Source organism: Sitophilus oryzae, unplaced genomic scaffold (assembly GCF_002938485.1).
Source record: "Sitophilus oryzae breed Bouriz unplaced genomic scaffold, Soryzae_2.0 scaffold_811_pilon_pilon, whole genome shotgun sequence".
In the NCBI taxonomy this organism is placed as follows: domain Eukaryota; kingdom Metazoa; phylum Arthropoda; class Insecta; order Coleoptera; family Curculionidae; genus Sitophilus; species Sitophilus oryzae.
This window is the reverse complement of record NW_022147430.1, coordinates 2947218-2961068: the sequence shown is the minus strand read 5'-3', so window position 1 is coordinate 2961068 and position 13851 is coordinate 2947218. Positions and strand designations below refer to the sequence as shown.

At 32.9% G+C, this 13851-nt stretch overlaps 1 protein-coding gene across 3 annotated transcripts in view; it reads right to left on the bottom strand.

Moving 5' to 3' along the window:
- Positions 1-13851, bottom strand: part of LOC115889236 (potassium/sodium hyperpolarization-activated cyclic nucleotide-gated channel 1-like) — a 77646-nt gene that overhangs the window by 58419 nt on the left and 5376 nt on the right. For 2 of the 3 annotated variants that reach the window (XM_030909181.1, XM_030909182.1), the window contains exon 4: positions 12894-13134. The exons of the other annotated variant lie outside the window; for it this stretch is intronic. In XM_030909181.1, coding sequence (XP_030765041.1) covers positions 12894-13134 — 241 coding nt within the window. The remainder of the gene's footprint in view (positions 1-12893; positions 13135-13851) is intronic. 3 annotated transcript variants of the gene reach the window in all.

Genomic DNA, 13851 nt, shown 5'->3' with positions numbered 1-13851 from the left:
TAACCACCTTTCTTCTTTAAAATGAGCAAAATAGGGGGGATGAAATTACATCTTGTATATTTAGTGTTATTTGTATGTTTTTAAATATATGAATGCAATCGTTTTTTATTTCACATTATAAAAAAAAAATGGAAGTGGACTACCCTCATCTACTGTTATCAAGGGCATAAAAAATATATAACTACCTATTCTCCGATTCTGAATATACATAAATTTCATCAAAATCCCGCAACGCGCGTTCGCGGAGGAAAACCGTAACCAAAAACTGTAACACGGGAATTATATAGATAATATTATATGAAAACTGCGGAGTGCGGAGAGCGGAGAGCGGAAAGACTGATTATAGCAATAGATGAAATTTAGAACTATAATTTAAAACTATTCAAGAAAGTACACACAAAACAAGGCAACGCCGCGCATCTATTCGTTCAATTCCGAGCAAAATAGCGAGGCTCCACGAAGTTGGGGCCTCGCTCGCCAAAGCGAGGCCCCATCGACAGTTCAGATTTTGATGCGAGACGAGACTTCTAGGTTATTAAGATATTCTTTGGTACTACTCCATTCCAGTGGAACTCGTTTCTTCTCGAATCTTCGAATGAATAATTACGGTGTCTTTTCTTTAATGCGATGTTAAGGTCATCCGAGGGCGGGCTATATAGTTAGGTTAGGTCGAGTCCACACCGGTCCGCAACAATATGTATGGGAACAATCGATTATTAGGTAAAATATTAGAGGTACCGCAAAAAGTTAAATATAAAAGTTATAGGGTTTTTAAATATCTATTAGCGGGTAATAAATTTAAGTATACAGGGTCAGTCATAAAGTCGGAAGAATTATCAGGTATGGTAGGAAGTGGCCGGCCGTAGCTCCAGCGTTAGTGTGTCGATCTGCGGAGCGGAAGGTACTGGGTTCGATCCACAGCCAGTACAGTCGCCTTATTTATTTAAATAAAAATATTTATTTATCTAAACAGAGCGACCAACGAGTCGCCACTTCAAGGAAGGCAATGGCAAACCACCTTGAGTATATTTGGCTTGTACAGCCTCTCAAATAGTGCCGTTTGGGTTCAGCAATAAACTGTACTGCTGTCGGTAGTTAAAAGGCGGCAAGTGACAAAACCATAGTTTCGAGAAAAATGGAAAAAACTTTGTGATGTTGGCCTTCACTAATAAGAATATATATATTCGATTTTATTGTTCAACACTAATTGGATATACTATATTTAGTTATTTAGAGGTATTTATAGAAAATAGAGCAAGTTTTGTTTAAAAAAATGTTGGTTAATTCTTTCTTGCTTCGTTTTCTGTATTGAATACAGTAAGAAGTTGAAGTTAAAAGGCCGTAAGCGACAAAAAACTGTTCAAATGCCGCCTTTTAACTGCAAAACCTTTAACGTGCCGCTATTTAGAATCAAGTAAAATATGTTAAGGTTTTAACTTAAAAAATATAAGTTTTAAGTAACATCTATTTATTAAACACAGTTTATTTTTTAAATTAATAGTCATCTTGCAAATTTTAAGTAGTTTTATGATAACAGTTATATAGTAAAAGGAATAATTTTAGGTATAACAGGGTGGTCCATAATGGATTGTTCTGTATATATTCTCATGTATTTTTCGTTTGCCTGCAATCATTTTATAAAATAGAGAGTTGTTTTTGTTGTTTTACTTAGAGATATAACAAAAATGGTTAACTGAGAAGTGCCACCTCAAAAATCTTTGCATCCGGCGCTAGTTTGGTGTCTCCTTTTTTTGTTATAAGCAAGAGGATACGCCGATGTCCCCTCTTCTAAAACCCAAAAACAAATTTACACTTCTGATCGATATACTATAGTATCCAAATTAAAAAATAATAGCAAGATTTTCATTTTTATAATATGTATATATATTTTCCTGGCTCTAAATTACGCTTAAAATAAAAAAAATTGAATGGATGAGTGAAAAATCTTTTCTTCAATAAATACAATAAATAATTTATTTATTGCCAACTGCTTCGAAATATGAATATGAAACATTTAAGATAACTCATAAAAATATATTTGTAAATATACTGATTTTTTTTATTATTAATAAGGCTTCGACATCCAAGGTCATTTCGCCTATTATAGAGACATTACTTCAACAGTAAGTGTAAAATAATAACAAAAACATATTATATAGGTATAAATGTATAAATAAACATCTTACTATAAATATAAAAACAAACAGGTAAGAGTATAGGGTACAGCACAATTTTTTAAGTATAACACGAACACTTAATATATACAAATATGAAAACGCACAAGTAAATAAATAAATAAATAAATAAATAAATAAAACAAAGAGACAATCAAATAATCTAATAAATAATATATAGGTGTATATGTATAAATAAACATCTTAATATAAATATCAAAACAAACAGGTAAGAGTATAGGGTACAGCACAATTTAATAAATAAATAAATAAATAAATAAATAAATAGTACAAACAGACAAACAAATAAATAATTTGCATAGATACATAAATATCTAGATTTTCAAATTTCGTTAAACAGATTTACATCTTTTAAGAAGTTTAAACAATTAGCAATTGACTGTTTATCTTTTAAGTTTTCTCCGTATGGTCTCACAAGATTAAACAGGTGTCTTTGGGGTTCATACCTTGGGCAATCACAAACAATGTGTTCGACTGTCAGTCTAACCTGACAATCCGCACACAGAGGTGCATCTTCCCCAGTAAGTAGATGTTTTGTGCGTCAGTGCGGTATGACCAATGCGAAGTCTGTGAGTCTTGGTTAAACTGGTTCGATCTAATTCAACACGTAGATATTTACCATAAACCAGTGGCTTTATACTATATAAATTCTTGTTTATATTTTGCCACCTTTGTTGCCATTCGTTCAGAATAATAGATTTTAGATAAGCTTGGTAATCGGAAGGTTTAACCATTGTAACATCTACAACATCTTTTGAACTGGCTTCCTGTGCAGCATTATCCACTTTTTCGTTACCAGCTATTCCTACATGGCTTGGAAGCCACAATAATGTGAGTTTATAACCTCTCCTTGTTAGATCATGAATCAATATTTGGATATTTTGTGTCATAGGATCTTTAGTAAATATATCTAAGAGACTTTCTAAGATGCTCTTTGAGTCACAAACAATTATACATTTAGAGAAACCATTCGAGAAGGTAAGGAAAAGCAGAGCCTGCCAAGGGGCATATTGCTCTGCATAATAAATTGTGGAGATATTACTTAAGGTCAGTGGCGTAGCAACCGCTGTATCAGCTGTATCAATGATACAGGGCCCACTAACTTGAGGGGCCCACCGAGCAGTAAAAAAAATCAAAATATGATGTTAGCATCAAAATTTTTCGTAATTATGCAAACTTTGCTCATACTTTAATGAAACCCCATATCAACTACAGCCAGAGCACGCGGCCATCACGCATTCGCCTGTCCCCGTATACATCAAACGGTTGCCAAACATAAAAAATAAAATTGTTACATACCTAATAATTATTGTTACCCTGCTTGATTTTAGTTTCATAATATTTTCTTGTTTTTATTTTTATGTTTGTTTGTTGTTCGTTGTCGGAACGAATATTTACCCAAGCAGCATATGGACGTCGGGACAACGTTGTGTCACGCGACCAAACGTCGTCGGGGCGCAACGTCGGCACAACCTCGTGCCAACCCTAGTCTGCACTAGTTCGGAGAATAATTTTTGGGTCGAAACGACGTTGGATACCGATGTTGGCTAGAAGCCTAATTTAGTACAAACTGCAACGTTGTTTAAAATCCTAATTCACAGAAATACAAAACTAATATGGCGTCTAAGTCGCGTTTTATCCTAAATTGGGATAATTATAGTAAAAATATTATTTTTATGATTTAGTTAAAAACATATGTCAGATGGCAGTGAAGGAAAACAAAACAAAAGTATTTAAGTGTGGAGGATGTGTGAAGATCATAATTATTGAAACACTTTAACCAACTCTGTAATTCGTTACCCAAGGCAAAAAAGTTAAACACAAACAACTTTATTGATAAATGTATTATTTCTACTTTGAAAAATACTAATGGGCCTTAAAATTAAAGAAGTTTTAAAAATTTTCTTTAATTTTTTTTTAGTAAAATGAGAATAATTTATTCGCAGTCGAAAAAATTGTTTCCGCGTGTTTTTTAGGGTCAAATATTTCAAGTTAATGTATTCAAAAAGCAGGAATTGCTATTTTAGGAACGAAACATTTTCGTATTTAACAACATGGCGGCTTTCCCTTTGTTGTTTTGGAGATTAAGATGGAGTAGTTCGAGTAGTCGCATACTGGACTAATAAAGTCGCAATTCGACCTTAATAGGTAGTATACGAGTCGCAAGATTGCCTAATTTAGTTATCCTAGAGTCTAGCTTGTGGCGCCCTCTATAATCTAAATAAACGAGGGAGTGGATAAACTATCGGTAATATATGTCGATGTATATTTAAATTTAGTTTTATATGTACCTTTCTTATGTCCCATTTTAATAAGTTTTTTTTTATAAAAACAAAAACAGCATTGAACTGTGTGACTCAATGGCTAAAGAATCCAAGGACAAATAACACCCGAGAGCAAATTGTGACGATGCCATCAAACAGTGCCGTGGCACATATTTTTCTTAACCTAGCTGTTTGAAGCAATATTTATATTTTTTGATAATTGTTTTGACTACGCCTACATGTCCTTATATACAACGTTTATTCGACGTATTAAAATGTTAACAAAAGGTACAAAACTAGTATCGACGTATAGCACATATCAAGTACATATAGATATTAATTGAAATTAAAGAATAATTATCGAATTCAATAAGAAAACGCCGTTGGAGTGGACTGTTTATTTACCTATGAAACGTAACTCCTGGCTCTTTCTTATCGCTGCTGCTTTTACACTTGAAAGCTGAACAACTAATCACCATTATAATAAAGTTTATACAAAGTTTACTACACACAAACTATTAAAAATCGCTAAAATTGTCGCTGGTGACCAAATGATGATTCATTGTTTGCCACCAAAACAAAAAAAGGTCACAAATTCTGCTGCAGCCCGTATAGGGGCGTTACATGTCCTTATATTCTTTAGTCATTGGTCTGACTGAACAGAACAATGAAGCGAAAATTTAAGATTTAAGGTTATGGTTCAATACAGTTGCAAAAAGGTAGTGACTCGACGTCCTACCTACGTAAGAATAAGGAAATCTAAACAAGGTTGGAATTAGTAAAACAGACGACGTTCGCATAACGTTGGAATAGGTCCTGAAACTGACGTCGGAAAACTCTATATTGTCCAACGTTGTAACTACGTTGTCCGAATCACCTAAAGATCACTTAAGCAAAAAAGGTTACAAGACAACGTTTATTCGACGTCGCAGAAGCTTCTACTTTGCTGTAGTACTAGTCCAACGTCGGCACACTAGTCCACGTTTTGTAACTAATCCAACGTTGTGTTTAGTAAACATGTGGTCGCAAGTCGTGAAAATGCTACTTGGGTATTTTATTATCTGTAGGTATAATTTTACCAAAGACCATACGTTCCTTGTTTTGATATTTATGTTTATTGTTGGAAAGAATGTTTATTTTATTCCTGTAAGTAAAAGATATTTATAAATAATAAGCTATTCTGATCAGACGGTAATTTTTTTATTTTATTTACCCCCCCCCCCAACCTAACCTAACCCCCGCCCATGGTTCTGTCTCAGGGGCCCCCTGCGAAATTCGTGATACAGGGCCCTTTCAATGCTAGCTACGCCACTGCTTAAGGTCCAAGAAAAAATCTTGTCCTCGGTAGCGAAAGCGCACCCGACGCCATCATTAGTTTTGGATCCATCCGTGTAGATGACGAAATCTACATTCTCTCGATTCTTAATATCGAGGAAGCTCTGCTGCCAGTGTTTATTTCAGATTTCACCTTTTTTAAACTGCGCCAATTCGAAATTTACTACAGGCGGAGGACACTTCCAAGGAGGAATTTCACTTGACTCAAGGCGTAATAATTGAGGTGGGTCTACTTCTCTAATTCTCAGATATTCCCTATACCTTCCAAAAGCTGATCTACTGAAGGGGGGATGGTTTTCAGCCTCTCTCATACATATTTTATTATAAGGATGTTGATCCAGGGCTAATATTTTTGTCATGTAATTTGACAACCGTATTTTTCTTCGATCTTCTAAAGAGGGTATGTTTGCTTCACAATACAAACCTTCAACGGGGCTTGTTGGGAATGCACCTAAACAGTACCTCAAGGCCGCATTGTGAATACTATTCAGTATGTTTAAGCTAGATTTGCAGGCTGATCCATAGACAACACAGCCATAATCAATTCGTGACAAAATCAGCGACTGGTACAAAGTGAGAAGCATCTTTGGTTCTGCACCCCGTTTTGTGTGAGACAGAACTTTAAGAATATCTAGGGATTTCATGCATTTTTGTTTAAGTGATAATATGTGCTGTTTCTATGTATGCGTGGAGTCAAATATTATGCCAAGAAATTTTATAGTTCTAGGACATCTAATAGGTGTTTCTTCTAAGTACAGTAATGGGTCATAATAAGGTCTTCTAAGCCTACAGAAATGCATACAGCTTGTTTTCTCCTCGGAGAAAGTAAAACCAACTGATCAGGCTTGTTTGCAAATTTGATTTATCGATGGCTGCATCTTACGTACGATATCACCAATTGTTTTACCTGAGCAGACAATCGCCAAGTCGTCAACATATAGAAACTTAGTTACATCACTATTTAAGTTGACGGCTATTTCATTGATAGCCAATCCGAACAATGTGCAACTCAGTGTAAATATACTGATGTACCATTTAAAAGAAAAACTTATGGAGGCACTAGAAGAGTACTTATTTAATTAATGATACTTAATTTAATTAATAATATACTTAATTAATGATAAATTTTACTAATTCTAACTATTATACTTTTTTTTATTTATGAGGTGAAATTTATATTTTGTTAACACATGACACAAATTTAGCTACAAATCCATCATCTAAATAGGTATTGAATAATAAATAATATATAATAATCTAAAATACCTAGAAAAATAGTTTAAAAGCTTACAAACATGCACAAAAGCCAATCACTATTATTATAATAAATTATTATTAGTCACTTTATATAGGCCGAAAAATGCGATGCGTGCCTGGATTCGCAATCGACTAATTCATCTCTCGCGAAATATACCGCCTTCTTACTATCAAATTTACATCCGCGTGAAAGTCCGCGTGGTGATTTTGACCGTTAAAAAAGGGCGCAATAGTCACATACCGCTTTTTTACTACGTTTTACTAGTTTCGTGACGTATTTTACGATTTTATTTAATGAATAGGGTGGTATTAAACAATGCCGTCTTATAACTTCAAGTTTTATGACGTATTTGATATCCATCTTTTAGGAATAGAGCAATTACTAATGCCGCCTTTTTACTACATAATATGCATCATTACGTCATCATTTTTTTAAATATAAATGGCATATTTGCAAGAATGCCGCCTTTTAACTTAAATATTTACACTTGCCGCCTTTTTACTTCCAAAATGGTGACGTTATGTCACTTGCCGCTTTTTTCAAATTTCAAAAATCGTAGAAAAAAAATATTTTACAAATATATTTTTGAATATTTAGATAGAGTAGGGTCACATTAGTCTAAAAATGCAAAAATCTCAAAATTGAAAAAAATTCACTTGCCGCCTTTAACTGCCGGCGGCAATGTAGGTCCCGTGTACTTGTGAAACACTGATGTTTCACAAGTTTTTTCACAAGATGAATTACACACATCACAAGTACATGCGAGAGGTAGCCGACGCTCTATATAGAGTATGGCACAGTAAGAAGAAGGTAGGAAGTGGCAACATTGCACTCTCTCCGAGATTCTCTCTATGCACGGTAAACGCAGTCCCGGATAGTGAACAGTCGCACTCAAATGTTTTTCAAAATTTTCCGGAAAATATCAGGAAAAATATAAAATTTTCAATATTTTTTTTTCGCAAAAAAACCGCATGGGCAAAAAAACTCATGGGGGTAAACCTGGGGTCGAACTATACTACCCCTTAAAATATATGCATTTATTTCTGAGACACCCTGTTTACAGGGTGCTACAAATTCGACGTACGAGCATTGGTATCTCGTAATAGCATAACCGTAATAGCAGAGTAAGTAAACCGAGGAGTAGCGACAGTCCCCTTTTCAATTTTCTTTGCGGCTGCGCGAAATAAGTAGTTTATCTGTCATATGAAGAAGCGAAGTTGCCACTATTGCCATTTATCAAATATCTCTATATACTTTATTTCAAGTATGCCTCAGGCAACGAATCGTTTTTTTTTAATTATTTATTATGTGTAAGATATTTTATACATTCAAATTTAGAAATAAGGATAAAACAAAACAAAAAAAATATATACCTATGAATAATATATTCAACCGGTAGTGAGACCAGGTTGATCCACATTATGACAAACACAGCGTAGAATTAAATTTCTATATCAGCAGTTAAGTGGCAAGAATCCTTATATAATTTTATTATATATACCTATACTGCAAGAAATTTGTTTTCTATTTTATAATTAATTCCACTTCAAATTATGAGCAGTGTATACCATGTTTATAGGACCACTTCATAAGTTGAGCAGTTAAATACGTAGTCTATCTGTCAAACACATCAAAAGAGAGAGAAAGAAAATTTGGTCCCACCACATCAAAAGAGCCGACGCGACGGTTTCTGTCGCTACTCGGCGATCCACTTACTCTGGTAATCATAGACTTAAAATAAAATATAGACTACACTATTTACATCTCAACGCGGACAAACAACCTTTTTTGTACACATGTTTACTTCTGGGTACAGTCGACCGAGCCTTCCTCATCCAGCCTATGTTGTCACGTCTTTAATATTATCAATATATTTTTTCTTGTTATACACATATATTGAGATATTAATACTACAGTTTAATAAAGTAGGTTTTAATATTTCATAGATGTATTAAATAGTCCTTATACTACTAAATTATAAGTCGGATACTGTTTAATAAGGATAAGTTCTTTACAATATGACAACACCGATTAGACGCGAGGGAGCCTATTCATTCATTTATTGCCTTGTAGTACGTGTCGCACGTGTGCGGTAAAGCTTTGTTGCCGCTATCTCCCCGGCTGTATTAACGCATTTTCTTAGCTTGTAGTCCTTAAGTGTTTATTTTACTGACTTTTTCTGTGCAAAAACTATAAAATCTGGTTCGCCAGTGCCAAATTTGCAAGAAATTTGACTTAAATAATCCATTTAAGTCTTGAAACGACTTTTGACCGGTAGGCAACTCTCAATTTACCCATTGGGAGTCAGTGGCGTTGTTGTAGAAAGGCGCTTATTTAGATAATATTTTAGTAAAATGTAAAATCTGAATTTTTTCTCTTACATTACATTATTTACTTACTTACATTGTAACAAAATCATAATTATAATCCTGTTAATAATTAATAATGTTTTTATTAAAAATATATACCGGTTTATTCTGAAATTATCTTCAGAATCTAAAATAAAATACAAGAATTTTAAAATGATATTATATTATGAAACAATATTTTTTAATATACCGGGTCATCTCAAAAGTGGCTCACCCCCTATAACTTTTTTATTTTTTCAGATAAACCAAACAGATTTGTATGTTAGTAGGTATATGACATAAATTAGGATTTATTGACGTATTCAATTGTTTTTGGTCTCTTCCTGTTTCACTGAAATGATTACATCTTTTGATTTTCAAAGGCACCCTCGGTATATTGCTACTTTATTCGATAAAAAATGACACTCTGAATAGAATGACATATCATATGTCAACTTTTGACATTGTCGCTTAAAAACATATCCTATTTTAAATTTCAATCCAGGGTGCCATGGTGTTGTTAAAAACACTAAGTTTTAATCAAGGAGTCTTGGAAAAATAGTTTTGATCGTCTAATAGGTTTGGTGTCTTGTCTAGGCCGGTTAAAAGATTTACAAATCGTATTTTTAATCATACATATGTCAATTTTTTCAAATGGAACAAGGGTGACTCATTAGCATATTTGGAAAAAGCATTTTTTTGTGAATATATTGATACCACACACTTGGTATTTCGAGTCAAATTGTCGTTATGAACCGCGTGTTACAATTACAATTAAACCATATGCGAAAATGTCAAAAGTTGACATATTATATATCATTCTATTCAGAGTGTCATTTTCTATCGAATAAAGTAGAAATATACCGAGGGTGCCGTTTAAAAATTAAAAGTTATAGTCATTTCCGGTGAAACAGAAAGTGACCAAAAACAATTGAATGCGTCAATCAGTCCTAATTTATGTCATATACTAACATGCTAAATCTTGTTTTTTTATTTGAAAATATAAAAAATTATGGGGGATGAGCCACTTTTGGGACGCACCCGGCATAATAAAGACAGTACCGAGTTAAATAAATGTAGTTTTCATTTTATCCACTTCCTATCATCTTCCTTGCTTTAATGGAACAGATTCATGTTTTCTCTAATTTACATAAGACATCACTTAACCAGAAAAAAAATTACAACAATCATGTTTTTTTTCTCTCTCCCTGTCGCCGATTCTATTATATCTGTGGAATAGATCCTGTTTTGATTAATATTAGGGGTTGTAAATGTATGACTAAAATTAATAATTTATTATTAATTTAAAAAATTACGTAATTTCGATTATAAAATTTCTTCTATAACGTGTATTTTATTATTTTTATCCTTTTTGGACTCTAAGACGTTTTTTCTAAACTTTTATTTAAAAAACCTGTCCTAAATCTTAATAAAATATAAAAAAGTTTAAATACGATATATTTTTAATTTAATTATAGCTTCATTAAAATAATAAAAATACCCGGCTATGAGACGGAGAGTTCAGGTGTACTTGAGAAACGAAAGACAGGTGTTGTGTTTCTCGGCAGAGTCGTCAGGGAACGACCGTTACGACAGAGGCAACCTATCTATCGCTCGTGTCGCACTCGTTATAACTTCAAACAATAACACAACAATAACAAGACATTGTCTGACCGCATGTTCCAGCTATTTATGAATGAGATGCTCAGTCTATATTTTATTTTAAGTCTATGCTGGTAATAGATACGAACATGGTTAAATTGGGGCAAAGTTGCGCTTTCGGATGTTCACCAAGATGCCATCAAAAAAGTTTTAAAAATTTCAAGGATTGCTGTTTTTTTTGGAAAAAAACGGATTTTTTTGAAAATTAATTTTATTTTTTCATATCGTTACTTTTAAGAAAATCAAAAAACTAATTGCACATTCTCATAGCCCCTTTATAAGGGCTATTTGATAGTATTTTTAAATTTTCGAACTAGCTGATAATTTATGAGATACAGAGGCCAACTTATTATTTTTAAATACGGACCTGAATTTTTATTTCAGATTTTGAATGAACTCGGTCTCCTGAGTACAATTCATCGTTACAATATTGATAAGTTTTCAAACTTAACAATGACGTGGAGTAAAACATTGAAGATGGAAAATCAAATGCAATAAAATATAATATACAAATGAATACATTACTTCACGTCATTTATAAAAGTGAAATCAATACATCTCAACATTTACAATAAAGGGTACAAAATGCTTTCGGAAGTATAAGAAGAAAGTTCAAAGAGCTATAAATGAAATTGAACGAAAAATAAATTTGTGCGATAGGGAGGGTGGTAACCCTTTCGAACATGTAGAGCATTAGAAACTAGTTTGAAGAAGTTGATTTATTTATAACTACGATGAATATTAGGAATATTATTAGATTGCACACTGAGATTTCAAATTCACAATAAAAAATAATATCTTTAAATTGCTGACCTGGATATAATTTATTTGAATCTTAATTCCAATTAGCTCGATTTTCGTTATTCAATGTTAATTAGCGCTGATCAATATTGTTACAATGAATATAATCAGATTAAATAATTAAAAAAAACAGAGTCGAACTTGAAATTATTTTAAATAATAATTAAATAGTTTTGTTGTTGTTAAGGTACCCAAAACAAAAAAAAAAGTATAAAGTGTGGCATATCATTGTACTCAGGAGAGAGTTCTTTCAAAATCGGAAATAAAAGATGCAGGTCCGTATTTAAGAAAAATTAAGTTGGTCTCTGTATCTCACAAATTATCAGCTAATTTAAAAATCTAAAAATACTCTCAGATAGCCCTAATAAAGTGGCTATGAGAATGTGTAATTAGTTTTTTGATTTTCTTAAAAGTAACGACAGGAAAAAATAAAATTAATTTTCAAAAAAATTCGTTTTTTCCAAAACACTCAGCAATCTTTGAAATGTTTAAAACTTTTTTGATGGCATCTTGGTGAACATCCCAAAGCGCAACTTTGCCCCAATTTAACCATTTAACCTGTAACGATGTTACCGAGAGTAGTACCTGTACCATGTTACCGAGATACCAATGCTCATACCTCGAATTTGTAGCACCCTGTATAGTCCTTGGTCGTGCAATAGATAGTGACTGATTTTTCAGTTGAATCTAGGTTACACGTAATAAAAATACCTAGTAGAAATAAAGTAAAAATGTATTTTGAAGATAATAAAGAATTTTGGCAGGATACGCAAGATACGCAAGTTGTATCAAGAAAATGCATGCCTATGGGATGTCAAGGATGTCACACAATATTTGAACTAATGTTTTTTTTATATTTTGTATGATATTTGGCATCATTATATCAGTATTATACATACTGTAACAGAAGTAAAATTCTGTTTTGTGACATCGTCTGTTCTCCCCTTACAAGACTATACGGTTTAGACTACTCTTTCTTATTCAATTTTTAAGACATAAATGTTGACATATTAAAAAAAATCTTAGATACCTGCAATACATAAACATCGGCAGCACCCATCTCAAAGTACGTACGTGCAGGTCATCCCTTAACAATACGCCCTTGGACGTCAAATACCTGACTAGACGAGGCATGACACAGAGCACGTCTATGATGAAGAGTGACTTCAAGTAAGCCCTGGTCACACTTTTCGGATTCAGCACGATGGTATGTACTTTTCTTTCGGGGAAACCAGTGAAAAAACTGACTGTTATCAGTATAATGTAAGACGCTGAAATAGAAACCTTATTTATTGAATTTTTGGTGCCCCAGTATGTCTCCCGTTAAAAAAAACATAAGTTTGAGTCATATTTCGAAAATGACAGCTATTAGGGAAAAAAAACAGTTACACCACTGAACGTAAAAATCTCTACGGGCAGAGAAGAACAATTTGTTCTTCTCTGCTACGGGACTCAGTTATCACCTTCGAAAATTGCAAAACATTTTTAAATTATTCGTCCTGTAGTACATACAGGGTGGCCCATTAGTGGGAGGAAGTCCAATAACGTCGTTATTGGGAAAGATATGAAAAAAAGTTTTATACAGATGTTGCATGGCTTTTTATAAACGAGCATATCCTAAAAATATTTTGTTGTATACCGAGTGTCACAAAAAAAAGTTATGATAAAGTTTAAAGATTTTAAAATTGCACCCCCCATTTTTCTGTAGATAACTGGATTCTACATAAAATTCTGCATATAGTATACTATTTTTATTTGAAGCACTCTGCGGTGTTCCCATTCTATTTCTTATTTACTAAAAGTTTGGTTAAAAACATTTTATCAAAAGTGGTAAAAAACTTTAGAGAAGCACTCTGCGGTGTTCCCATTCTATTTCTTATTTACTAAAAGTTTGGTTAAAAACATTTTATCAAAAGTGGTAAAAAACTTTTAGAGAATACTTTATATACTTTTTATTTGATTTGATACTTTAGAGTGAATATACCTTT